Raw genomic sequence first — 27559 nt, 5'->3', positions numbered from 1 at the left:
CGCCGCCCTCAGCCATTGGCTGACCTCAAGGCCTTTGCTTTCAGCCAATAGTAAACGAGGCCGCAGCCTCTTCCGCCGGGGCGTAAGGTCAAGGGTCACCAATATGGCGGCGCCCAGGAGCTGGTAAGGCGTGAGACGGAGGATGGCGGTGGCGACGCTGGCGGCGGTGGCTCGGCTGGGGCGCCGGCTGAGTGGGCTGGGGCCGGGCCGCGGACATTGGACAGCGGCCGGACGCTCGCGGAGCCGGCGCGAGGCGGCGGAGGCCGAGGCCGATGCGCCAGTGTTCCAGTACGTGGGCGAGCGTGCGACTCGCGCCGACCGAATCTTCGTGTGGGGCTTCAGCTTCTCCGGGGCGCTGGGAGTGCCCACCTTCGTGCTGCCCGGCTCCGGACCTCAGCCCCGCGCCGGCTCGCGGCCGCGCCGCAGGATCCAGGCCGTGCCCTACCGCCTGGAGCTGGACCAAAAGGTGAGGACTGCGGCTTCTTCCCTCGCTCCCTCGGTGCCACTCTCTAGCCTTCGCCATTCCTCCTGAGACCTTCTTGGAGGGTTGGCGACGATAGGTGGACAAACTTCGGGGAGAACGACCCTCCCCGAAGGGGAGGGTGTTGTGTCCGGCTCGCATCATTCGCGCGACACCCCGTGAGCCGGGCTCGTTGCCACAGTTACGGGAGAGGAAGGGGAGGCTCAGAGAGGTTAAGGGACCGGCCCATTGCCCCACAGTTGGTAGGTGTTCGGTACTTAGGGATTCGCTCTCGGGCCAGACTCCAGAAGTTCTGCTGCTAGGAAAGCTGACTTTCAAAAGGTCTGAGAAAATGTGGGCCGGCTGGAGTCGGTGAATAGCTCGGAAAGGAAATGTCAACTGGAGTAGTAACAGGAATGAGAGCGAGGATGAGAGGTCTAAACACACTGGAATGGTTGCACAGGAGGCCCCTGAGTTGACACAGACTTGAAAAGATGCAGTAAAGAACCGCTCCCGGAGGGCGCCTTATTGTGGCAGCCAGTATCTAGAAAAGCAGAAATGGATGTCTAGGATAGGTTCTTGCTTGGCGTGATTGTGGACATCTTGGTAGGTGGTGGAAAAGAAGCAGATTGGACCACTTTGGCTTCTGACTTTTCTGTCAAGGATAACACACGATCTTTTGCCCTAAATAGGGAGCACCAGAGAAACGGGGATTAAGCTTCAGTGAAAGATTGTTTAACTTCCTTAATGTTGAGTTGTGAGAGTTATTTATGTGTTCTGGATGTAGGTGCTTTATCACATATCTGATATGTGCATATATTTTCTGCCAGTTCTTGATTTTATTTTAATAGTGTCCTTCAGAAAGCAAAAGTTTTTAATTTGAATGAAGTGCAGTTGATGAGGTTTTCTGGTGTGGATCAGGCATTTGGTATATCTAAGAAACCTTTGCCCATCCCAAGATTGCAAAGATAATTTTCCTATGTTTTTGTCTAGGATCTTCATAGTTTGAGTTCTTATATTTTGGTCTGTGGAGCCAGTCATTTGAGTTAATTTTTGTGTATGGTATGTGGGCCTCCCTGGTGGCTCAGTGGTAAAGAAAGCCTGCCAATGCAGGAGATGCGGTTGGGACGATCCCCTGGAGGAGGAAATGGCTGGCTAGCCACTCCACTATTCTTGCTTGGGAAATCCCAAGGACAGAGGAGCCTGGCAGGTTCACGGGGTCGCCGAAGAGTCGGACAGACTTAGCAACTAACTTTTCTGTAATCTAGGGAGTCAGTCTCCCCTGCTGTGTGTGGCTGCTGACATTGCTTGTGTTTCTGTTTTGTTCCGCCCCCCTCTCCCAACTGTCCTTTTTTTTTTTTTTTTTTTAAAGTCAGACTTCTTGGGGTTTGCCAGTGATTTGGGCAGAGGCTGTGCTCAGACACCTTGAGCTACTAAGTTTTCTGCTCTCTGCTTTCATTCTGTGTGTGGGTTGGGGATCACATTAAAAGTTCAGCCTGATCTCAGGTCGGCCTCAGCTCTTCTTATTGGGAGCTCCTTGTGCAGTTTCCCTGTCAGCCAGTGCAGGTGTGAAGAGCTTTCTGTAACTCTCATTTCTAGGACCTGCCCGTTACATTTCTCCTCCCCAGTCAGGATTGCAACCTCAGACTCTACTGAATTGCGAATCTTCCTTGTTTGTTTCCTGCTGAATTTGCTGTAGGGCATGAGTTTTCACCCTTTACCCCCAATTAAGTCTGTCTAAGCAACAAAACTGATGGTTTTCACCGTCAGCACTGCCCTTTTCTAACTCCTGTGCCGGCTGAGCTGGGTTAGCTGGAGCAACTCGGGACAAGAAGTCTACAAACCCTGGTATTTCTTGCCTGTAGGTCTAGCAGCCCTTTGTGAGTAATTTCTTGATTTGTTTGCCTTTGATTGACTTCTGGAGCCCTGAAATGGTTGTGGTTTGTTGTTTTTTTTTTACAGTTTTCTCCAGTTTTATGCTTGTTTTTTGGGGGAAATATTACCTAACCTCTTCACACCACCAGAGTTGGAAAGCCCCCTTCTGGCGCTTTATTATAACAAACATTGCTTAATGCTGACACTGTGTCAAGTAGTGTTCAAAGCCTTTTCACTTACTGGCAGATTTAATAATATAGCAGGTGCTACCCAAATATTTGTTGGCTGTTGAATAAACAGAGGAGAGTAATCGTATAGTGTGCTGAGCAGTGGCTTCGGAACTCAGTTTTCTGTGATTCCTGTTGTGTGGTCAGGGGTTGTCTCCTGCGTCCCTAGTGGGTCATTTCCTTGGAGGTGGAGCCATTCCAAGAGACCAGAGGACTGAGGTGTTTTTTTGTTTTTACTGATGTAATGGTGCATCTGTGTATGTTCCATGTGAATGTTATGAGAGAAAATGTCACAGGGCAGAAGGAGGGATCTGTAACTTTTGGATGACTCGATTAAACAGGTCATCAAATTTAAAAAGAAATATTTAGCTCGCTTTCTTCAAGATATGCTGGAGTTAAAAAATGTAAAAACAAAACAAAACTCATGTTTGTTCATTATCATGGTAAGCTAGCATTTTCATCAGGATTAGGTTAGATTTACATGAAGTCTCTGAGATCAACTATGTAGGCCTTTGGTAAACTATAAACAGCCAAGAGATAATGGAGGAACATTAGGGTGACCATGTAATTTGTTCTCATTTGCTTGAGAGTGAACTTTAGGGCATCAGGTGTAAACCAGGATTGTCTCAGGGCCCTCTGGGTATTGTGGAAAGGGAGTTGACCTTACAGCCAGGCTGCCTTTGGTTTGTTACCAGCCCCACTGAAGACTCGGTTTCCTTATCGGATCTGTGAAGGTGGGATCAGGCAGTGTGTCATATTTATGGTGGCTGTGATGACTAACTCTTCTTCATGGAAGTAGTGGTTTGAGACTATAACAATGTAGCATAAGGATTAATAGCACACACTCCGCAATCAGCTTAGGCAAGTTACCTAATTTCTCAGTGCAGTTCAGTTCAGTCACTCAGTCGTGTCCTACTCTTTGCGACCCCCATGAATCAAAGGCAAACAAATCAAGAAATTACTCACAAAGGGCTGCTAGACCTACAGGCAAGAAATACCAGGGTTTGTAGACTTCTTGTCCCGAGTTGCTCCAGCTAACCCAGCTCAGCCGGCACAGGAGCTAACCCTGTCCATCACCAACTCCTGGAGTTCACTCAGACTCACGTCCATCGAGTCCATGATGCCATCCAACCATCTCATCCTTAGTCGTCCCCTTCTCCTCCTGCCCCCAATCCCTCCCAGCATCAGAGTCTTTTCCAATGAGTCAACTCTTCGCATGAGGTGGCCAAAGTACTGGAGTTTCAGCTTTAGCATCATTCCTTCCAAAGAAATCCCAGGGCTGATCTCCTTCAGAATGGACTGGTTGGATCTCCTTGCAGTCCAAGGGACTCTCAAGAGTCTTCTCCAACACCACAGTTCAAAAGCATCAATTCTTTGGCGCTCAGCCTTCTTCACAGTCCAACTCTCACATCCATACATGACCACAGGAAAAACCATAGCCTTGACTAGACGGACATTAGTCGGCAAAGTAATGTCTCTGCTTTTGAATATACTATCTAGGTTGATCATAACTTTTCTTCTAAGGAGTAAGCGTCTTTTAATTTTATGGCTACAGTCACCATCTACAGTGATTTTGGAGCCCCAGAAAATAAAGTCTGACACTGTTTCCACTGTTTCCCCATCTATTTTCCCATGAAGTGATGAGACTGGGTGCCATGATCTTCGTTTTCTGAATGTTGAGCTTTAAGTCAACTTTTTCACTCTCCTCTTTCACTTTCATCAAGAGGCTTTTTAGCTCCTCTTCACTTTCTGCCATGAGGGTGGTGTCATCTGCATATCTGAGGTTATTGATATTTCTCCTGGCAATCTTGATTCCAGCTTGTGTTTCTTCCAGCCCAGCGTTTCTCATGATGTACTCTGCATAGAAGTTAAATAAGCTGGGTGACAATATACAGCCTTGACGTACTCCTTTTCCTATTTGGAACCAGTCTGTTGTTCCATGTCCAGTTCTAACTGTTGCTTCCTGGCCTGCATACAGATTTCTCAAGAGGCAGGTTAGGTGGTCTGGTATTCCCATCTCTTTCAGAATTTTCCATAGTTTATTGTGATCCACACAATCAAAGGCTTTGGCATAGTCAAGAAAGCAGAAATAGATGTTTTTCTGGAACTGTCTTGCTTTTTCTATGATCCAGCGGATGTTGGCAATTTGATCTCTGGTTCCTCTGCCTTTTCTAAAACCAGCTTGAACATCAGGGAGTTCATGGTTCATGTATTGCTGAAGCGTGGCTTGGAGAATTTTGAGCATGACTTTACTAGCATGTGAGATGAGTGCAATTGTGGATACTTTGAGCATTCTTTTGCATTGCCTTTCTTTGGAATTGGAATGAAAACGGACCTTTTCCAGTCCTGTGGCCACTGCTGAGTTTTCCAAATTTGCTCGCATATTGAGTGCAGCACTTTCACAGCATCATCTTTCAGGATTTGAAACAGCTCAACTGGAATTCCATCACTTCCACTAGCTTTGTTCATAGTGATGCTTTCTAAGGCCCACTTGACTTCACATTCCAGGATGTCTGGCTCTAGATTAGTGATCACACCATCATGATTATCTGGGTCGTGAAGATCTGTGTTTTACAGTTCTTCCATGTATTCTTGCCACCTCTTCTTAATATCGTCTGCTTCTGTTAGGTTCAGACCATTTCTGTCCTTTATTGAGCCCATCTTTTCATGAAATGTTCCCTTGGTATCTCTAATTTTCTTGAAGAGATCTCTAGTCTTTCCCATTCTGTTGTTTTCCTCTATTTCTTTGCGTTGATCGCTGAAGAAGGCTTTCTTATCTCTTCTTGCTATTCTTTGGAACTCTGCATTCAGATGCTGATATCTTTCCTTTTCTCCTATGCTTTTCGCCTCTCTTCTTTTCACAGCTATTTGTAAGGCCTCCCCAGACAGCCATTTTGCTTTTTTGCATTTCTTTTCCATGGGGATGGTCTTGATCCCTGTCTCCTGTACAGTGTCACGAACCTCATTCCATAGTTCATCAGGCACTCTATCTATCAGATCTAGGCCCTTAAATCTATTTCTCACTTCCACTGTATAATCATAAGGGATTTGATTTAGGTCATACCTGAATGGTCTAGCTGTTTTCCCTACTTTCTTCAATTTAAGTCTGAATTTGGCAATAAGGAGTTCATGATCTGAGCCACAGTCAGCTCCTGGTCTTGTTTTCGTTGACTGTATAGAGCTTCTCCATCTTTGGCTGCATAGAATATAATCAATCTGATTTCGGTGTTGACCATCTGGTGGTGTCCATGTGTAGAGTCTTCTCTTGTGTTGTTGGAAGAGGGTGTTTGCTATGACCAGTGCATTTTCTTGGCAGAACTCTATTAGTCTTTGCCGTGCTTCATTCCGCATTCCAAGGCCAGATTTGCCCGTTAGTCCAGGTGTTTCTTGACTTTCTACTTTTGCATTCCAGTCCCCTGTAATGAAAAGGACATCTTTTTTGGGTGTTAGTTCTAAAAGGTCTTCTAGGTCTTCATAAAACCGTTCAACTTCAGCTTCTTCAGCATTACTGGTTGGGGCATAGACTTGGATAACTGTGATATTGAATGGAGACGAAGAGAGATCATTCTGTCGTTTTTGAGATTGCATCCAAGTACTGCATTTTGGACTCTTTTGTTGACCATGATGGCGACTCCATTTCTTCTGAGGGATTCCTGCCCGCAGTGGTAGATATAATGGTCATCTGAGTTAAATTCACCCATTCCAGTCCATTTTAGTTCGCTGATTCCTAGAATGTCGATGTTCACCCTTGCCATCTCTTGTTTGACCACTTCCAGTTTGCCTTGATTCATGGATCTGACATTCCAGGTTCCTATGCAATATTGCTCTTTACAGCATCGGATCTTGCTTCTAGGAGGTTTGACTTTCTTATATACCAAATACTACTGTTACTACCGTTAATAATAAGCACATTATATAGCTCTTACATTAAGCCAGGTACTGTTTACTCTTAAGAGTTTCAACTATATTAACTCATTTAGTCTTCACAACTACTCCTAACTGTTATAGGAGAGACACTGTTGTTAACTATTTTGCATATAGGGAAAGAGACACAGAGAAGTTAAGTAGTCTGTCTCAGGTTACACAGCTGGTAAAGGTCTGCTGCTGCTGCTGCTGCTGCTGCTGCTGCTAAGTCGCTTCAGTCGTGTCCGACTCTGTGCAACCCCATAGACGGCAGCCCACCAGGCTCTGCCGTCCTTGGGATTCTCCAGGCAAGAACACTGGACTGGGTTGCCATTTCCTTCTCCAATGCATGAAAGTGAAAAGTGAAAGTGAAGTTGCTCAGTCGTGTCTGACTGCTAGCGACCCCATGGACTGCAGCCTACCAGGCTCCTCCGTCCATGGAATTTTCCAGGCAAGAGTACTGGAGTGGGGTGCCATTGCCTTCTCCGGGTGAAGGTCTGCCAGTGGTCAACCATTTGATCTTGCCAAGATTCAAACTTAAACTAAGGTAGTCCTCAAGTTTACCCTGCGAGACTGTGTCTTGGTGAATGGGGATCATTTGATACCTAGACCACTGGGTGGCTGAAGATTGAATGAGGTTGTGCATATCAAGCCTTAACACGTGGTAAACCTCCAGTAAGTGTTAGTTGCTATAGTAATAGTGTTGGTTCTTGAAATGGATAAACAACCTGTGATTTATTGCTGGGAAAACTTATGTCCCATATCAGTCAATGCTTTATGGGAATTTTTTTTTTTTCCTTTCAGATTTCATCTGCCGCCTGTGGATATGGATTCACGTTGCTCTCTTCTAAAACCAAGGATATTACGAAAGTTTGGGGTATGGGGCTCAACAAAGATTCCCAGCTTGGATTTCACAGGAGCCGGAAAGATAAAAGTAAGTATTCTCACCTTGGTTTCTCCCTACTGTGAGTGGTCTGAAAAGGCACTTTGATTTTTAAGAATATGGTTTCATAAACCAAACCGTAGCAACAAAATAGATGGAGTCTTTAAAGTGTTGTTTGAAACCATCTAGACCAGATTATTTTTCATCCTGTTTGGTAATAACATTGAACCTTTAGGCAAAGGAGCATTTGCTGATGAGTAAAGGTATTCTTTTCGGCCCCAAAGACATGACCCTTTTTTCCCTAGCTTGGAGATCACTTGAAATATTCTGCAGTGCCTACAATATGGTCTAAGGGGAAAAATTCAATGAAATCCTTAAGATGGAGGTTTGATTCCAGGTATTCGAAACTTGAATTGTAAAAACGTTAATTATTTATAATGACAGTTTTACAAGTAGACAGTAGTAAATCAATTATAAGTACAAGAAGAAGCATTTTTTTTTAAATAAAGGACTCATTACTGAGAAATATACTGGATAAACCTTCCCTTCCATTTTTTCCTATTCCTTTATTCATATGCAAATATATTTAAAAATATAGTTTTGATTACAGCATATGTTTTGTTTTCTGCCTTTCTTCACTTAATTTTATATTGGGAGTCTTTTATAAATTAGTACCGAAGTCTTTATTAGCTGCGAGATGCCACGTTACCTGCTTTATGCCCTTTACTATGTGTGGACATGGACGGAAGAGGCTAGTGCACCGGGTGTACTGCCACCAGCTCCAGCAGTCATCAGCTCACGCTTCGTGCTCTATTCAGCCTCCACCATCCCCCTCGACAAATTTGAAGCAAATCCTAACATTATTGATTTTTTTCATGAATATTTCAGTATATATCTAAAAAAATTAAGAATTCTTAAAAAAAAAGATACCATTATCACACCCAAAAATAATTAGCAGTATAGTCATTTGATATCAGCAGATATCCAGTGTTTATTTTATTTTATTTTTCTTTATGGCTGTGCTGCTTGGCTTGCAGGATCTTAGCTACTTGACCAGAGATTAAACCCCGGGTAATTAAACTTTCACAGCAGTGAAAGTGCCAAACCCTGACTGCCAGGGAACTCCCCCCACAGTGTTTAAATCGCCTGTTATCTCATAAGTATCATTAGGTTTATATTTTCAAAAATTTATTTGAATCAAGGTCCAGATAAAGACCAGACATTGATTGGTTGATGAGACTTTTGAAAGTCTTTTGAGTCTGCGTCCGTCTTTTTCTCCTTGGCATTCAGTTACTGAAGGCATCATGGCGATTGTCCTGCAGGGGTGTCCAGGTTGGGGTGTGCTGATCGCACCCCCATGGCGCTGTGTGGTCTCCTGTCCTCTTTCTTTCCTGTCAGTTGGCGGCTGGAAGTGAGCCAGATTCCCCGAGTGCTGTAACACTTCAGATTCCCTTCAAATGTTATGTCTTTGCTGCTTCCTAGGCCCTTAGGGGTCAGTGACTATAGCAATAGGAGACGTGAGGTTTTTAGTATTTTAAAATACAGAATTTTCGCAGTTAATAAGGCTGATACACTAACAGCGTTATCCAGTGCCTTTGGTTTAGCTTAGAGTTACATTATTATCTTGTGATAAATTACAGTTATTCCATGCTGATCAAAAGCTCTGTTTGAAAATTATATCAGTCACAAGTGAATACCAACAGGCATGTATGATAGTAACGCCATATATTTGGTAAATGAAATGTTTTTAAACGTGTGATTCATGGGAGAAAAGAGTAGGGTCTTGAGTGGCTGAGAACCGGGACACTGGCGGATCTTAACTCCAGCCTGTTACAAATATTCAGAAGTTCACCGTTCAAAACCTACGGTAGTGAAAGTGTCATACCTCAGTCATGTCCCTCTCTTTGTGACCCCATGGACTGTAGCCTCAGGCTCTTCTATCTATGGAATTCTTCAGGCAAGAATACTGGAGTAGAGTGCCATTTCCTCCTCCAGGGGATCTTCCCGACCTAGGAATCGCCTGCATTCCAGGCAGATTCTTTACTGTGTCACCAGGGAAGCCCAAAACGTACTGTAGGAATTCCCTATATAGGCCAATCTGGCTTCTCCAGTAGGATTGTAAAGAACAATAAGATTCTTTGGGGTGCCTTCTAAAACACTTTCCTCCCTTTCTCACTTATTTAAATATTAAAATTTTCTGTTTTGAATAGATGACATACATGCTTCAGAATCTTAAAGGCGCGGTTAAATATATAGTGACAAGTGTGCTTTCCACTTCTGTCCTCCAGGCCACACAGCTCTTCTCCCTGAAGACAGCATATGTCAGCAGTTTCCAGTTTATCCTCCTAGAGAGATTTTGTGCATGTGGAAGGAAGCACATGCATCTATGTATTCTTTTTGCTTTTACTCTGAGTGGTATCATACTATATATGCTCTTCTTCACTCTACTGATGCATTCTAATGGGGGCTGCAGGCAGACAGTGCTTTTCCTTTCCTTAAAAATCCAGAAGGTGGGACTTCCCTGGTGGTCTAGCAGCTAAGACTCCACACTGCCACTGTGGGGGTGTGGGTTTGATCCCTGGTCTGGGAGCTAATATTCTGCAGGCTGTGTGTTGTGGCCAAAAAAAGAAAAAAAAAATCCAGCAGGTTTTAAATGACATGGGAAGAGATTTCTTTAATAGGACTAAGTATGCTTTACAGTAGCTCATCGTGTGATGGACGCCGGGGGCGGGGGGCGGGGGGCGGGGCCGGCGTTCTCCTCGCAGTGCGTCTCCGGGCTGTGTAACACGTGCGCACCTGCTCGATCTCGTTTCAGCGAGGGGATACGAGTACGTGCTGGAGCCCTCGCCCGTGCCGCTGCCACTGGACAGGCCCCAGGAGACGCGGGTGCTGCAGGTCTCCTGTGGCAGAGCCCACTCGCTCGTCCTGACGGATGGCGAAGGAGGTGATGGACCTGTCCCGGGGTGTGGGAGCTGGGGGGCCGCTTTCCTGCGGCTGGGCCTGAAGGGTTCGTGGGGTTGGGCCCCATCTAGTTAGTGAAGCTGTTGGTATTTCCCTAGCAAGTCAGTGGGATGGCTCAAGAGAGCGGTGTGGGGCCGACCTTGGCAACTCTTCCATGTTCTTTGCCCTCTGTGGCTCTTGGAAAATCTCTGTCTGTATTTATAAACATGACGGCTTGCACCGTGTCATGAGCTACTTCTCCTTAGCCCCGGAGCCACCAAGCCGGACTCTGTGTGTGGGTGTAGATGGCTTTCCCTCGTACTGAAAGCAGCCTGTTTGCTGACATGGGCTTGGCTTTGAGGGCAGCGTCATTGACAGGTCCAGGGAATGGGGGTGCTGAGGCCTTCATTTCACGAGATATGCTCACCTCATCATGTGGCGTTCCTGAGAAGCACCCCCAGGACCCAGGCGGGGAGGCAGAAGGCATGGCAACAGCGGCCTGAGCTGTCTTGTTCGGCCTGGACCCCAGCACTCCCGTAGGGGCGCCTGCAGAGGCTGGGAATGTTGGAGAAGGAAGCTGAGTGGCAGCTGGGGCAAGTGGTTGGACTAGAACCACATGTGAGACTCCCCTCCCAGTCTTGAGGATTCCAGGACCCTGCAGAGCTGATTTGATTGGCGCTTTATCCTTTAGTCTTCAGCATGGGGAATAATTCTTACGGGCAGTGCGGAAGAAAGGTGGTCGAGAATGAAATTTATAGGTGAGTTCCCAAAATTGCTACCCCTTCCCCAGGTTGTGTCGAGTGTTAAACACTCTGTGAGATGTGAGAGACCCCCAGAGTTGTAAAACACAGTGGGAGGTCCCCGGAAGGCGTGGAGAGCATCATTCTGGTGCGAGTGGGAGGGAGGGCGCCTGAGCCCTGTCTGATGCTGGAATGTCTTTGATTTCATTTGTTGCTTCCACCAGCCTGATTAACTTAAAAATTCTGCTAATCTTTAAAAAAAAATTTCCCTCTAGCTGCTCATATTATGCTGGTAGGTCTAAATAACATTCAGAAGTCTGTAGCATATAAAGTCACCAAAGGATTTTGTTTTGTTTCACTTTCACGCCCAGACCTCCCTCTTCCTTGTATTTGACCCTGAGAGTTTCCCTGACGTTACTGTGTGCATGTGGGGGCCGCTGGTTGAGGTGACGAGAGGGGCTGGAATCACCCAGTGCTTACCATGCTTCTCCCCAAATTTCTCCTGGCTGTAGTGAGAGTCACAGAGTTCATAGGATGCAGGACTTCGATGGACAGGTGGTCCAGGTAAGAGATGGGGGCTGAGGACCACTGGTCTTGCCCCCCGACTCCCCACCTGGAGGTGATTTTGAAAGGGTGAAATTTGGGTGAGCTGATGACAAACTGTTATGGTGATTTTCTGAATTAATAAATGATTTTAGTAAGTATTGTTGCCAGCCTGTTCTAGGTCAGGGCTTACTCCAGCTTGTGGGGATACAAAGTTTAATAAAAATTGGGGAGGGTGAGTAACACTCTGGGGAGAGGCAGGTTATATACCAGCAGTATCAGAGTGTAATTCGAGCTCTGCGTTCCAGGCTGCTTTATCCTGCTAACCATTTTATTCTCATCCATGGTACAGTGTCTGGCACATGGTAGATACTTAACTGTGTGAATGAATGTACACAGAAAGCGCTTATGAGGGCACCAGAAGGAGATCTATTACTCCTACCCGGGCTGGACTGGAAGGAGAGAAGGGCTTCTGGAGGAGGGCGTGGTTCCTGGGGTGGAGTGGGGTGGAGGGGCGCTCGGGTTCTCTCCTTAGGACACCAGGCACCGTTTTGCTTTTAGCCAGAGCAGTTTCAGGGGAGCGGGAGACACAGGCCGGACTGTGCTGGATTGAGAAAGAGTCGGCCATGGAGCAGGGCAGGGCAGCCTGCCGCCTGGCCCCTGTGGCACTCTGGAGTGGTGGGCAGTGGTGCCTAGCTTTGGGCACTGGGGCCAGGACAGCAGGGTGCTAAGGATTCCTTTTCACCAGTCATCTCGCCTCCGTTTGTGCGGTAGGTTGCCTGCGGCCAGGACCACAGTCTGTTCCTGACGGATCAGGGAGAAGTGTATTCTTGTGGATGGGGTGCGGACGGGCAGACAGGTAGTGTCCCTTCCTCCCCCGCCCCCTCCCCAGGGGATGGCGCAGCTGCCTTCATCTGGCCCTTCCCTCTCCTGTCCCTTCCCGCGTGTCCCCTCCCTGACCCTCACCCCCAGCTCCTGGATTGGACAGAGGACTGGCGCTGCCCCACCATCCAAGTCTGAGTCTTTTCAGAGACAAATGCCCCCTAACGGGAGCTGGGCTTCAACTGATTTGAGAAGAAGATTAAGGGAGAGAGGAGTGAGAGAGGAGCTTTATCATCCTCGCGCAGCTTACCTCTCCGTGTTCCGTGTCTGTCTGAAGGGAGGACCGTAAATTTAAGATTTAAACCTTGTGTAAATCCTCTATCATCCCGCCACCTCAACACGTCATCTTTGTCCCTCGACTCATGTTTTTTCCCTGTCCTTATTCATATGTGAACATTGTTTATGGTACTCAGAGGTGTGATTTTTATATGCCTGTTTTATTGTTAAATTTACATGAAACATTTTCCCATGTTGGTATAATTTGCACAGTTTTTAATATTTGTATGATAGAGCATCCAGTTCATGTACTATAAGGTAAACTAATAATTTAGTTATTTTATCGGGTAGCTTTTGGCGGGGGTGGGGGGGTGGGGGGGATGCAGTAACCATTGCAGATACGACATTTGTCACAGATACGTGTCTAGCTTTTCCCTTTATTTTGATTGTTGCCCTGGGATAAATTTCCTAGGCGTGGGTCAGAGGATTAGAATATTTTTATTGTTTTCAGGATATACTGTTATATTATTGCTTTCCAAAAGTTTCACTATTGGAAATGACTTACGTTGACATCAGCAGTGTACAGAAGTGCTGATTTAATCATCAGCCCTCTTGCAGGGATTATTGTCAGTTTAAGTGTCCTGGTTTAATCCCAGTGCCAGTTTTTATTTTTATTTTTATTTTATTTATTTTTTTTTTAAGAACCACTTTATTTCAAGTAGTAAACAAAACTAGTTATAACACAATAAACAAACCCTCCATCACTTCTTCACAGTTACTCCAAGAACAAAATGTCTGACTTAGAATTTACAGTTAACCTTAAATATTGAAAATACATCCTTGTCAATTTCAGAATTTTAATCTTGCCTGATACTTTGAAATACTTTGAAATCAAACTTTGATTGATGGTCAAATTCCTAATTTTTATTGCTCAGCCATTTTTCTTGATCTTGCTCTCTGATTCCATACATTCCAGAGTGTTCAATGGATTTGTAATAAACTTCTAAGATGAAGGGGAATTTTTTGCTCATTGTATGCCTGAAATCTTGGCTTGTGTTCATCTTATTAAACGAAAAATATGCTCCAAAAACGCCCATAAGTTCAGCTACTAACACTCCTTTAAAGATCTTCTTTGCCAGTGGACCCATAGATCGGGACATCCTGAAGTGCGGGCTCCATGGGGCTGCGCATGCGCCCCAGTGCCAGTTTTTAAAGTGTGCATTTCTTTAGTATCTGTAAAGTTGAAGCTTCCTTTTTATTTTTTCAAATCTTGGTGTGAGTAACTTTTAAAGATCAGCTTTTTATAAAAAGAATGAAATTGGTACATTTTTGACAGCATAGACCAAGGAATGAGGTGAAAGTCCCGGTGCTGGAGAGAACCCTGGTTTAGTTTCCTGGCGCCACTCCAGAAATCTGCTGTCACGTGGCCTCACTGCCCTTGCTCGCCAGGCTCTGAGTCCAGCCCCGCGGGCCCCCTGCACCCTGATCGGGAGCCCCCTCCTCTGCTGCCACGGGACCTTTGCACATGCTGTTCCCTCAGCCTGGCGTGCTCTTCTTCACTCTCCCTTTCATTCTGAGACCTTGGCTTGAGGTTATCTCTTCAGTGAAGGTCCCCCTGACCATCGGGTCTAAAGCAGTTTCTATCTCAGTATGCAGGTTGTTTCATAACCCTTCAACATTAGAGTTAATTTTTAAAAATCTTTTTTAGTATATAGATTATATTTGGTGTATGCTGCTGCTGCTGCTAAGTCGCTTCAGTTGTGTCTGACTCTGTGCAACCCCATAGACGGCAGCCCACCAGGCTCTGCTGTCCCTGGGATTCTCCAGGCAAGAACACTGGAGTGGGTTGCCGTTTCCTTCTCCATATTTGGTGTATACAAAAGATGATATACAGGTTTCGCGTTGCCTGTTGCTGGCGGGTGTTGCCAGTCTGACACTGCTTTGGGCTCCTTGGAGGAAACCTAGTGTAAGCAGAGCTCTGTGGTTTGGGGGTCTCCCTCATCTGCTGCCCAAGGGGTTACCCTCCGTTGCCGAGCTGATAGCGACGTTTGCCCTCCTGGCAAGCCCTGTCTTTTCCTCGGCTCACTGTTTACCACACCAGTTTGCCAGTTTCTCTTTGTTGTTTTCAGGGGATGGCATGGGGGGTTGACACTGCATGGGCTCTTAGAAATTTCCTTTAGTTTCTCCCAGGTGCCTCCAGCAGTGCCTCCGGAATTGCTTGTTGTAACTTTGGTTTCCCGGTGCATATAGGAGTTGTGTTTCTACTGTAGTCTATTAAGTGTGCAAAAGCATTATGTCTAAAACAATGTATATATCTTCATTAAAACAATACTGCCTCCAAAGTGTTCACCGTCACCTGACAGTACAGGGCTGCCGCAGACCTTCAGTTAACAGCGCAGTAGCTGCAAAGTGCTGTGGGTCGAGTTGTGCCTGTATGATGTATACGAGGTCTGATAGGCCCATTGTGTGGTGGCGTTTCATCTTGAAAAGGTTTCTAACTTGAATCAGACTTAGGAAATATCAAGGGTTTTGCATGTAAATGATCACTCTGATGTTTTTAGAGAACATGGAACAGGAAGTTGTACAGCGTGCCGAGGGAACTGATTAGGATTCTGAGTTGATCTTTGCAAAGTGCTTAAAACGGTGTTTGGCACATAGTAAGTCAAGGCAAGTGTTTGAGTAACGCAGTTTTCCATCATGTCAGGCCTGGGTCACTACAATATCACCAGCACGCCCACCAAGCTGGGTGGAGACCTGGCCGGAGTGAACGTCGTCCAGGTGGCCACCTACGGGGACTGCTGCCTGGCCGTGTCAGCCGATGGTGGCCTCTTCGGCTGGGGCAACTCTGAGTACCTGCAGCTGGCCTCTGTCACCGACTCCACACAGGTACGCGGTCATTGGCAGCCTGGGCTGGGGGCTTGGAAGTGGTGTTAAGGACATGCAGAAGAGGTCCGTCACCAAGGGGAGATGTGCAGACTGCTGTGTAGGCCTCGCCTGAGCTGAGGCTGCCTCTTCAAGGGGCCGAGTGCTTGACGATCTCTTTGGAGCCTAGAAAGAAAGCTTAGGTTCAAAAGCCTTCATTATCAATACTTCTATAAGCTAGTCCTGGCTTAGAGCAGTAGTTAGGGTATATCTGTGTGTCCTGTCCTGTTCTGAAAGGGGAAGTGAGGCTGTTTACACACGTTTCTACAACATCCCAGTGGGCCTTTTGCTGCTGTCCAGAGTGTGTGCCCCTTGATGAAGATGCCATGCGGCCTCCAGGTCATGCAGGAAAGCCCCGGCACCCAGCCTGTGGTGTCTCCCCAGTGCGACCCCGCCGTCACCGCAGGGGGCCACCATCCGTACAATGCAGTAGGGTTTTAAATGTTTTATTAAGGGAAGTTCCAAATATAAGCAAAAAGTAGGCCTTACTGCATAATTAATTTTTATGTAGCCATTACCCATATTCAATAATTGCCAACCAATGGTGCGTTTAAAAAAATAGATAATTTACTGTTTTAGATTATATGACTTAGTGGGTTTTAGTACATTCACAAGGCTGTGTAACTGTCACCAGGACCTAGTTCCAGAGCATTTTCGTCAACCCTCCCCACCCTCCTCTCCAGAAAGCCCTGCACACCTGATGGCCAGTTCCATCACATCTGCAATCCCATCTGCTTCTCTGTCCTGCGTTACTTTGAAGCAAATCCTAGACTTTATAAATCAGTACATGTCTCTAAGTGATAACGACTTAATATCATCAAGCTTCTGACAACATACAGAAGAGTTTTAAACATATGTTAATAGGTAAAGAAGTACGCACAAAGGGATAAAGTTCAGCTAATCAGATACAAATAATTGGTTCTCTGTGGTCTGACACACTGGCTGGAAGTGGCTGCAGATTCGGTGCTGAACTTCCTAGTAGCCAAAACAGAAGGAAAGGTGATCAGTTATTATTTTAATGTGTTTATTTTTATTTATTCACTGGGTTGTGTCAGATCTTAGTTGTGGCATGTGGGACCTAGTTCCCTGACCAGGGATTGAACCTGGGCCTCCTGGAGTGGGAAGCTCAGAGTCTTAGCCACTGTATCACCAGGGAAGTCCCAGAAAACGTGGTCATTTAATGATTCATTGTTTTCGTAAGATAAACTGCAAATAAAGTGTTCAGGAGAAGGACTGGGCTTCCTGATACCAAGGCCTGAGATCAGTGTCTGCACGGCCTTCCCGTGGGGACAGGTCTAGGGTCATGTCGTTGTTACCTGTGCTGTGTAACAAATGACCCTACCATGTGATGGCTTAAAACAACCCATATTTATTCTCTCTCAGTTTTTGTGAGTCAGATCTAGGGCTGGCTTGGCTGGGTCTTTGGCTCTGAGTCTCTTTCTTGGGGTTCACCTTGGGAGGGCTCTGCCTCTGGGCCCATACTGGTGGTTCGCAGCGGGGTGCAGGTCCCCATGGATTGCTGGCCCCGGGGCCCCTGGGCCTCACTGGTGCTTGGCCAGCTCACAGCGGTCGGCCGAGCCTTCCTCGGCTCCTTGCCATGCAGGCGTCTCTGCATGGCGGCTCCCAGCGCAGCAGCTGGCTTCAGCCGAGCAGGCAGACAAGAGGGTGAGCGAGCGTGTCAGTGAGACATAAGCCAGTGCTCTACAAGTTCATCCCGGTAGTGGCTTCCCCTCACATTTGCTGGCATTCTGTTCTGTAGAAGCAAGTCACCAGCCCAGCCCCCCACACGGCAGGGCGCAGACGGTACAAGGTGTGACCTGCAGGAGACAGGTCCCGTGTTTGGAAGCAGCCCACCACAGCCCTGATCCTTCACATGGCCTGAGCCTCACTCTATCAGGGACAGCAGTGGTGCATTTCCATGGCTGTTTGCTGGAGCGTTTCTCAGCCTTTGCTGAGGGCTGTGTGCCAGAGCCCAGTTGGGCAGAGGAGCTGTGTGAGCCGGGTAGTGGATGCCAGGCCTGGCCAGCAGCCTTGCGCCATCTAAGATCAGTAAGCCCCTTTAGTTAGCTTAGGGGTCGTTATCCTCCAGCTGTCTCCATCTGCCCATGACTCTGAAAAGACCCATATCTGTCACTGAAGCTCTTAAAATCCATCTTTCCAAGACCAAAGCCTGCTGGAAGGCTAAGTAGGCCACTTGGCCGTCTCTAGGCACTGCAGGTTCAGAACATCCTGGAGTGAATCCGTGCTCATCCCCCCACCCTGGCCCTTCTCCATCGTTTCCCACGTCCACTTACCCTCTCGAAGTCACATCCTTCTCTCACTTGGAACCCGTACTGCCTCCCCGTTATGCTCAGGGTAGAGACCAGATCCTTTCTGTGGTCAGCCGCCGTCCCACGTGGTCTGGTTTCCCTTCTCTCCACCGGCATCTTGCAAATACTCCCCCTCGTTCCCGACTGCGGCCACCCTGACCTGCTGAAACTCCTGAGCGTGCCACGCGCGCCTCGCCCTCGCTGCACTTCCACCTGCCCGACCTGGGGTTTCCTTTTCTCCTCCCCTGGCTGCTTCCTCCTGACTGCGCTCCCGACACGCGCCCTCCCTTCACTGCACTCAGCGCAGGTTCATCCTGCATTCGTCTTGGCTGACGTCTGCCTCCTCCACTGGACTGCACTCCCAGAGCGGGACGGGGTGTCCTGCTCCCTCGTCTCCCCCCTGCCCTGTTAGACCCTCAGCACCTGTATGGTTTTCAGGATTATCTAGGGGAGGGCTGAATGAACTGGGACTTAGACCTACCCTGTACACGAAATAGTGTTTCCACGTTCTCGCTGGTTTGTCTTCCTAACGGTGTGGCCCCTTCCTCTGATGCAGGTGAACGTCCCCCGGTGCTTGCCCTTCTCAGGAGTGGGGCAGGTGAAGCAGGCTGCGTGTGGGGGCACAGGCTGTGCGGTGTTAAACGGTGAGCCCCTCTTGTGGGCTGTTCCCTGGGAAGCTGCGGGTGGGATGGGTGCGGAAGTGCTTGTGTCCACTGGGTCCGGCTCTCAGTGTGGGGAGTGGGCCTGTGGGAAGATCAGAGTTCAGTCCACAGAGGGGGAGGGTGACTGATGTTCTTGACAGAAGGCTAACAGCTGTGATTTATACATTGACAAAGAGCCAGCGTAGAACTGAGGATTGCAGACCCCTGGCTGGCTTGCTTCCTCTCCCTGAGCCTGGGCCAAAGACTCCAGCCCTGCCTTCTCCAGAGAGACTGTGCCAAGAGCCCACGGGCACACAGGAGAAGAGGCCTAGGGTCGGGATCCTGAGAGCCACGCCCCCTGGGATTACGCATCTGGAACCACTGATCAGTGTGAAACTTTTTACAACCTGAAAGTCATTGCGAGTTTTAGAATCTGGCCAGGAGTCGTGTGGGTACTTGGCTCCATCTCCTGCTCCGTGTTGGGAAAAGCTGTCCTTGTAAGGCTCCCCTGTGTTCACGTGGGGTCTGTGGGTGATTTATGGAGCAGCCCTGTCCAGCACCCTCAAGATCTGGGATGTCTGTGTTCTGAGATTGGTTAGCTGGCTAGACATCCTCCACAAGCACGAATTTGAAAGAGGAGAAAAGAAACATTAATTTAAGTATCTATCTCAACGTGTTCTTGCCAAGCAAGAGGAGGGAAAAGAAAAAAGGAAAAAAATGCATGTGGACGTAACACATCTTGGTGGTGTGGTTTGAATTTCTTGAGAGGGAGGGCTGTGCTTGGTTTGACTTCCTGACCGTTGTTTTTACTGTAATCCAGGAGAAGGACATGTTTTCGTCTGGGGCTACGGAATTCTTGGGAAGGGACCAAACCTCTTGGAAACCGCTCTTCCAGAAATGATTCCACCCACTCTCTTTGGCCTGGCGGAGTTCAACCCGGGAGTCCAGGTCTCCCGCATTCGCTGCGGGCTGAGCCACTTCGCCGCCCTGACCAGTAAGTGACCAGGCCCCTGCAGCCCCGAGGCCTGGCCGGGCCTCTCGGGTTCAGCCCCTGGCCGTGGGCCACTCTGTTTCCATCCATCCAGCTGAGTGGCGCCCTTGTGTGGATAATTAGAGAGAGCGGCTGATCCAGAAGTTGTTCGGCTTGAGGTTGTGTAATGTGTCTCCTTTTCATCCCGGAGGTTTGTTTTCGGTTCATCTGGTTTGTGGTTAGGCTAACATTACAGTGAGTTTCTCAAGAGGACACAGTCGGTGGTTGGGAGAGGGGACCCTGGAGTGGGCCCGGGGGAAACCAGTGGGGGTTTGGCGGCATCCGCGGTGGGCGAGCAGGAAGTGACCGCGCGGGGCTTCCTCCTGGCCATGCCCACCCCTCGTCCAGCCTGGAGCGCAGGAGGTGCATGCGTCAGGCCGTCCTGTGGTTTCGGGGAGGTGGACGTGCCCTGTTTCTCCAGAGTGCTGGGGGAGAGTGATCAAATGGGAGGCGGAAATGGAGGCTTTCTCAGAGGTCTGCCCAATTGCAGAGCCATGAGCTATCCAGTTACCCTGCAGACCTCCAGCGTGTCTGCGCTTCTCGATTACAGCCCTCATCCCACCACCGCGGCTGTCGGGTCAATTCGCTCCTCTTTAGTTGACTTGAAAAGACTGAACTAAACATTTCATTTTATGACTTTTAAGTATTATAAATTCGCCTTTTCCTTGCAATTATAAAGACCTTTCCATCTCCTGGCAAGTAGTTATTTTCTTCTTGAAACATCTGAGCTGGGACGGTCAGTTTGGGGTCCCCGTCGTCTGTTCTCCGGCCTCCTGCTAGCGTGAGGCCCGCTCCAGATGAGCGCCCCCTGGAGGCTCCAGAGTCCACAGCCTCTCGGTCGCGCTCTGTGTTTTGGTTTGGGGGTTTTGAAGCTGTGGCAGCTGCTGTGCTGGGGATGCGCAGTGCTGTCTGACTGTGCCCTGAGGCACCCCAGTGATAGCAGGGGGAACTGGGGTGAACCCTCCCCACCCCCCACGCAGGGTCAGCCACCTCCATCTGCAAATATATGTGTCACATGAGCGTTTTAAAGCTGTTCCGACGTGGCAAAGAAGAGTTGGTAGGGGTGGATTCTAAAGGTGACGATTATCTGTAATTTCCCAAATATTTAAGGCTTAAATTGTGTGCAAAGTCACGAACTTCAGAATCCACACACAGCCTTCACCTACGACTAAGGTAGATTCCTTTGTCTGCTGTTCTGCCATGTAGCTCTGTGGGTCACACTGAAATGAAATCCTACTTAGATTTCCCCCAGAACCCAGCAGCCACCCTCCCAGTGCCAGTGACTGTTCCTCAGGAGAGGGAGCCTCAGGCCCAGGTGTCTCCCGTCCCCGGGCCTGGCATTGACCTGCGGCCATCTGGTTTCCCCTGAGGTACCCTCTTGGGTGGAAGACCAAGGAGGGCAGGCAGAGCAGAGGCTCTGACATATGTCACCAAAGGGCCCTTTACTGAGCCAGCTGGGTTGTTTCAGTCCCAGCTCCTGCGTGTCCGTCCTTTTTCCCACCACCAGAGCCTTCTGCCTGCTGGGGCTGTGAATGGGGCCTCTGTGCTGAGGATGCCCCAAGCCGGTGTGGGAGAAAGTCTGGACTGAGGGCCTGTCCCAGTCTGGGGGTTCGTCCTGGAGGCTGGGGTTCCCAGAGCCCCAGTCAGTGTCCTGGCCTGTTCCTATAGCACTCTGCCTGTCCTCTTCCTTCAGGGCACTTGTTACAGTTGGAAATCATGCATTTGTTGGGTTATTTATTTTTCGCTGTTGGACTGGCTCCACCTGGATGAGGACAGGAACATGCCTGTCGGTCCCCATGCCATCCCAGCTCCTAGCACACAGACGTAGACCCAGCCCAGAGAGGCGCCCCGTCACCATGTGTCCCTTGACCAAGTGCTCCTGAGACCAGACAAGGAATGACAGATTATCCTACTTCTCACTCTGTCCGGGTGTGACCGGGATTTGAGGATGCTGAGATCTCAGGATTGTGGAGCGCAGGGTCACACAGCTGGGCGATGGGGGGTGTCCGCAAGGGCTGAGCAGAGGGGGCTGTGTGTGCAGGAGCCCTGGGCCCACCTCCGGGCACGTGCTCATCTCCCCTGAGAAAGACGCTGTCTGAATCTGGGCTGGGACATGTGTTTGGTTTGGGGATGGTACTGTTTACTTGTCCCTTCAAAAGCAAGCATTAATAAAGCCAGGGAGAAATTGAAGGTTAACATTGATCTTTTTGTACTGGGTCCTAGAAGGCCTATTCTTATGAACCTTCCTCCTCTTTGAGACTTGCCCTTGGCCTAAGCCCCAACCAAGCCACCGTTGTTTTTTCTTTGCAGACCGAGGAGAGCTGTTTGTGTGGGGCAAGAACATCCGAGGGTGCCTGGGAATCGGTCGCCTGGAAGACCAGTACTTCCCGTGGAGGGTAAGGCTGGGCCGGGCGGCCTGAGGGTGTGCCTGCAGAGCCGACAGTGCACGCAGCAGCCGGGCCGTTGCCGGGTCCTCAGGGCGCTTCAGGGAGGAGTGGACTGCAGGCCGGGTGTCCCCGCTCTCCACACGGGAGGGGGTGGGCTGAAGGAGCTGACGTGCCAGGAGCTGTTCACCGAGGCCCGTGGAGAGGAATGGTTTACAGCGAATTTAAAAGAAAGCAGGATGTTTAATATTTCGAGTGCCTTACCACAGCCACCAGACCGAAACATCAAGGCTCTTCTCAGGAGGAGGTGCAATTATACAGAAAGGCTAATTTCACAATTAAAGGGAGAGTCCTTCTTAAGTTGTAGTTTATCTTCATGTTGTTTACTAAGTCAGTTCTTTAAGTTCTTCTAAACAAGGCTGTTTATTCTTTTGAGTACAGAATATATGGACCTGGTACAAAATGTATTATGAAAAATAAGCCTCCCATCTCCTGTCCCAGAGGCAGCTTCTGGTTTCATCCTTCCCTTCCGGAGATGATCTCTGTAGAGAATCAGGCGCTCGTGTGCATGCGTGCTTGTGTGTGTTCGTGTGTGTGTGTGCGTGTGTGTGTGCGTGTGTGCCTAAATGTTTTGTTTTGAAGGATCATTTTTAATGTGTTTTGAGGTTGTGTAAAAGCATCTTTTAAAAAAACACATAAAAATGCAAAAGAGATGTTTTAATTTTTGAAAAGATGATTTATCTGTCAAAAACCCACGGAAGGTGTCTGGAGGCGCTTTGGTTTCACTGGCTGTTTCTCCCGCCCAGCCCTTCCCTTAGCTCTTGGCTCTCCTGGCTCCCGTGAACTTCGCTGGCCCTCCCTCCGGTGCAGTCTCCAAGAGACACTGGTCAGAGGGAGGCTTTGAACTTGTTGGGGAAAGATGAGTGCACCCCCGAGTTGTTCCCAGTCTGATGGGGTAGCCCCGCTGTCCTCTGGGGACCCCAACCTGGGAGAGGAGAGGTGTGGCGGCGGCGGGCAGTGGTCGGCTGCTCCAGGAGCAGGAGCGTGGGGCAGTCAGGATCCCACTTGTCCTTCGGGAGCCCCGACCCCACCCCAAGGGCTCCCTTCTGCGGGAGCAGCTTGGGAAATGGCTGAGCAACCGGGCTTTGAATGAATGACCGCTGTGACTCGAGGCTCTCCACTTGCTTTCATTTCCTCAAATTAGAGCGAAGATCAGCCGTGAAGTCGGGTTTGACGTCAGAGGGTGTCTTCACTGCTGAAGTGGCCAGGCCAGGCTTGGCCTCTGAGGTGGAGCAGAGGGCGCCAGGCCTGCGGGCGGACCTGTTGCTGTTCAGGCTGGACCCCGAGCGTCCCTCTGACATGCTCCCGGCCCCAACGCCATCAGGGCAAGGACGCTCCGGTCTGTTCCTGTGACGGCCGCCCTCAGGCCACGTGCTGTCTCCTATTGGGCATCTGCAGAGCTCCTTTGCCCCCTTGTCTCCTTTTGGTTGGGGTGGGAGGATGGTGCTGAGGTCCGTGCCGGCTCCAGGATGTGAGGCTGGGGCTCTGGGAGAGCGGTGGAGACGGGAGCCAGTCTCCCATTAGCTGGGTTGGACCCTTAGAGGTTAGCCTGATGGTGAGTAGTTGGACCTTCTCCAGCCTGTTCTGTTGTCTCACTTAAAAAACAATTGCAAGTGATTTTTATTCCTTAAAAAATTATGTTTTCTTACTTATCTTCAGCAGGGGATATGTTACATCATTTAAAAAGTATTCTACAAAACTGGAAAAAAAAAGTAGAACCATGTTTGTAGCTCCTGTAGTGGTACTAACTGGTTATTAGACCCACAGAACCGGGGCTTTTCTCATGGTTCACAGGCCCAGGAGGTGACGTCTGAGTCACCTGATCCAAGCCTCTCCTTCCAGGAGCATCCAGGATGTCTTCCTGCTCCACACTGGTGCTCAGAGAGGTTCGGTGATCTCTTTAAGGTCGCGCACCTAGTGAGAAGTGGAGCCCAGATTCAGACTCAGTGTCTGACTTGGAGATGTCGCCAAGGTCCGCCTCCTCTCTGAGGGCCTGAGCTGGGTCCCCTGCCGTGGAGGAGAGGGCACATGCAGAGAGAGACCCTCTGTGCAGTAGTGGCCCCGCGCCCTGGGCTCAGGCTGCACCCCTGCCCAGGGAAGGGTGGCGGCCATCCTGGGGGCGAGGCGCTCTGCCGGTGAAGGTGGGGCTGTCCCCCCAGCCTGCGCCCGTAAACACTGACTTCCCAGTCGCCCCGCTGTCCGCTGTGCTGGGCTGCGATGTGAACTTGGCCTCGCTGGTTGGTTGGAGCCCGGCCTGGGGACCCTCTGCCTTCAGGGGCCCTTTCTTACTTGGCCTCTTCGGGAGCCGCAGGCCGTGGCAGTTCTGACGCCCTGGGGGAGGATGTGCTGTGGGGCCGGGCCCCCTCGCAGGCTGGGCGGGCTCCCCTCGGCTGTAGCCCCGCCTCTGGGTGCCGGGCAGGGTGTCTTTGGGTGCAGCTGAGTAGGGACGTGGCGAGTCTGGCGGCCCAGACAGCTGGTCCAGTGCTCCTTTCGGCCTTTCTCTGTCCCTGACCTGGTGGGCGTGTGTCTTGGGAACCTGCCCTTGTGTAGAGTTGCTCCTACACTAATTCTGCTCATACTCTTCAGAGTTACTCAGGGCAGATACGGTTCGGCTTCTGGAACTGTTTGCCTTTGCAATAATGGGAGTGTAAATTGGTTTAAAATAGAAAGTCCTTTTAACCTCGAGGAGGACACAAATAGAACATGGCTGAGGGCAGCCGTCTCCTGGACTCAGTTCAGAGGCTGCGGGGCCGCCTGCTTCTCCCCAGAGAGGCTCCCGGGGCCGGTGTCAGCCAGGGCCACGTGGCCCCCTCTGCCTTGGGCTCTTGGGCCACAGCCCTAGGGGAACAAGGACAGAGGCGCTTAAGCGTGGCTGCTCGGCTGCCGGTCAGCGCGGAGAGTGGCCTCCCCCGGGGAAGGTCAACAAAGGCGCCCTCGCGGCCGGAGAGGTTGCTGGGAGCTCACCTGGCCGGGCACCCCGGGCAGCGTGTTTTCTTCTGCCTCCCTGGCCAGCCCCGAGCACTTTATGCAGCTCTGGGCCCTTGCTTGAGCCGGGGGCACCGCGGTGTGTTTGCTCAGTGATTCCTGTGACAGGTTTTGCCAAGGGCGTTTGTTTAGCGCAGGGCTGGCAGCACGACTTGGTGCTAGCGTCCATTTGCCTTGCGGCCCAGAGCCCTTAATGGACTTGTCTCTGAACCGTGGACGCTGCTGCCTCAGGGCTTTTAAAAGGCCAGGCCATCTGGCCGGGGTCGTCCCCTCGGAAGCTCAGTAAACTCCGCAGGCTGTTGCAGAGCCGTCTCCAGCTGTCACTTTGCCGCCCAGGGGAGGGCGGGCAGGACTCGGGTGCAGGCAGGAGAGCAGCACCTGCGCCCGGCAGCGGCCGGGGAGGAGCCGGGGCGGGAGCTCTAAGGAGACACCCCCAGTGGCACTCTGCACACAGCGTCTCTGGGAGAGCAGAAACCAGTGAGAAGTCGTTTCCAATTCCTAGGGAAGGTGGGGGGCAGGGCAGACAACGATGCGGTGGTATCCAGAGGCAATAACACCTTTCTCTTCAGAATGTCATTTTATATGGTAGCCATGTGACTGTCACCTATTCAAATCAATAGCAATAATAATAACAACAATATGATACTACAGTAGGAGAAAGCCAAGTGCCCTTCTCCTGGAGAGCTGGGGGGGCTGTGTGGGCCCGGGGATCCTGCTGGTGTCGTGGGCACCATGGAGTGTGTCTGTGCCCTTCTCCAGGGCCCAGCTGTGGAGCTGAGGGATGACGAGCGTCCGTGTAAAGGCCAGCAGGCCAGGCCGTGGCCTCCACCCCCGCGCGGGGTTGGCCCTGCCGGTGAGAACGTGTTGGCAGGGCCGCCAGCCAGGCCTCTGGCCCTTTTGGAGATGCAGTCAGCACCCCTTCTGCAGCCTGCCCGGGCCTGGGGCTGATGGGTGAGGCGAGTGAGGACGCTGGCCTGGCAGGACTCCTCCCTGCAGTGGCCCCGCAGGCAGGACGGGGTGGGACGGTTTCTGGAGCTGCTCAGGGAGCTGTCTGGTGACCCCTGGGGCAGGTGGCCGCCCCTGGGGAGTCGCCGTTACTGGGGAGCAGCCTCTGTGGGGTGTCCACGCCCTGGGACGGCACACGCAGGGGCCCAGAGCGGCCTCTCGGGGGTGGGAGGTGTTGCCCTTGACTGAGTGGGGAGTTGGGATGGCCCCTCCCAGCTGACCTGCCAGGTGCCTGTAGGTGGCTGAGGCTCAGACGGTTCTATCGCTGACCCAGAGGCAGAGCCAGGGTCAGCCCTCGCTGGGCCCCCGCCAGGCTACCCCCCCTCACGGTGCGCTGGGTCTCGCTTTTTCAGGTGACTATGCCTGGGGAACCCGTGGACATGGCGTGTGGCGTGGATCATATGGTGACTCTGGCCAGGTCCTTCATCTGAACCTCCTCCTCGATCTGCTGGAGCCCAGGACCGCCCGGCCTGCTCAGCCAGGGCAGCACGGGGCTCTGGGTGGGGCCCCAGACGGTCAGGGCCCTCCGTGCGCTGGGCCGCACTCCCCGCAGCCTGGAGCGGGGTGACTAGAAGTGCCGGAGGCGGTCCCGCCTCCAGCCCAGGGTGAGGCGCTTGGCACAGACTCTGCCCCTGGGCTGAGTGGCCCTGGCAGGGCGAGGACGATCTGTTTCATCTCAGCTCCTTCCCAGGGACACACGGTGGCATCTGCTGTCACGTCTGGTCTTCAGAGAGCTTGTCCGCTCAGCCACCTCTGCGCGCTGCTGGGACGCTGGCTGACAGCCCTGCGCAGGGGTCCTCCCTGGAAATGCCAGTGGGCACCAGCCTGGAACCCTGTGGGCCCACAACAATCACCTGCCTTGAAACACTTCTTCCTGCCTGGCTCAGAAGACTTGAGAGGCCCCTTGGGAAGATGAGCAAGGCCAGATTTCTGCGGGCCAAGGGCTTTGAACACAATCCACGAAAGCTTGGCTGGAGCGCTTGCCTTGGAGAAGGAAAACTCAGATGGTGAAAAACGTTAGTAACGTAACATGTCCTTTTCTTTAACATCTTTTAAAAGTCTTTTTTGGAATAAAGTCTATTTTCTGCCTTTTCATTTTTAAGAACTGGAGAGGCCTTTTTATTTTATCCTAATCATTTAGGGATTAGCTTTCCAAAACATGGCATTTGGTAAAGAGGCTACTAGAAGCCAGTGAAAGGTACTCTGGAATACAGTCCCGCTTGGAAACTGTTTTCTGACCAGAGCCTGCCCCCGCATTGCAACTGGGAGAGAACGATGCAGTATAAAAATAACCAGTTATCACGTCACAATCCGGGGTCTCACTCAAGGTGTACATACATCCCCCTCCTTTTATCTGTTCACTCAACAAATGTTTACTGTTGTGTCCTGTACGTGCCAAGTATTGTTGATCACATAAGAGTCACACGGGGACAGAAAGCCCCCGCAGCAGGTCTCCTGATGCTTACACTTCGAAGAGGCAAAACAAGCAACAAGCCAAGTGCAAAGTGTGTTAGATGGTTGCGTGGGCTGTGAAGAAAAAGCAGAAGGGGGGCG

General features: G+C 50.3%; 2 protein-coding genes across 2 annotated transcripts; one reads left to right on the top strand and one right to left on the bottom strand.

Annotated features, from left to right (window-relative positions):
- RCC1L (RCC1 like) lies at positions 1-27110 on the top strand. The gene is made up of 11 exons (XM_018040887.1): positions 1-466; positions 7270-7399; positions 10164-10292; positions 10980-11046; positions 11541-11592; positions 12346-12430; positions 15374-15555; positions 18457-18544; positions 19362-19535; positions 21882-21967; positions 26359-27110. Exons 1-11 carry the CDS (start codon positions 143-145, stop codon positions 26434-26436), a joined length of 1395 nt encoding a protein of 464 aa, XP_017896376.1. The 5' UTR covers positions 1-142; the 3' UTR covers positions 26437-27110.
- Positions 13369-14341, bottom strand: LOC108633904 (protein CEBPZOS-like). Its single transcript, XM_018040888.1, has one exon. The coding sequence runs from the start codon at positions 13827-13829 to the stop codon at positions 13587-13589; it is 243 nt and encodes an 80-aa protein (XP_017896377.1). The 5' UTR covers positions 13830-14341; the 3' UTR covers positions 13369-13586.

This window comes from Capra hircus, chromosome 25 (assembly GCF_001704415.2).
Source record: "Capra hircus breed San Clemente chromosome 25, ASM170441v1, whole genome shotgun sequence".
In the NCBI taxonomy this organism is placed as follows: domain Eukaryota; kingdom Metazoa; phylum Chordata; class Mammalia; order Artiodactyla; family Bovidae; genus Capra; species Capra hircus.
This window is presented reverse-complemented; position numbering and strand designations above follow the sequence as displayed.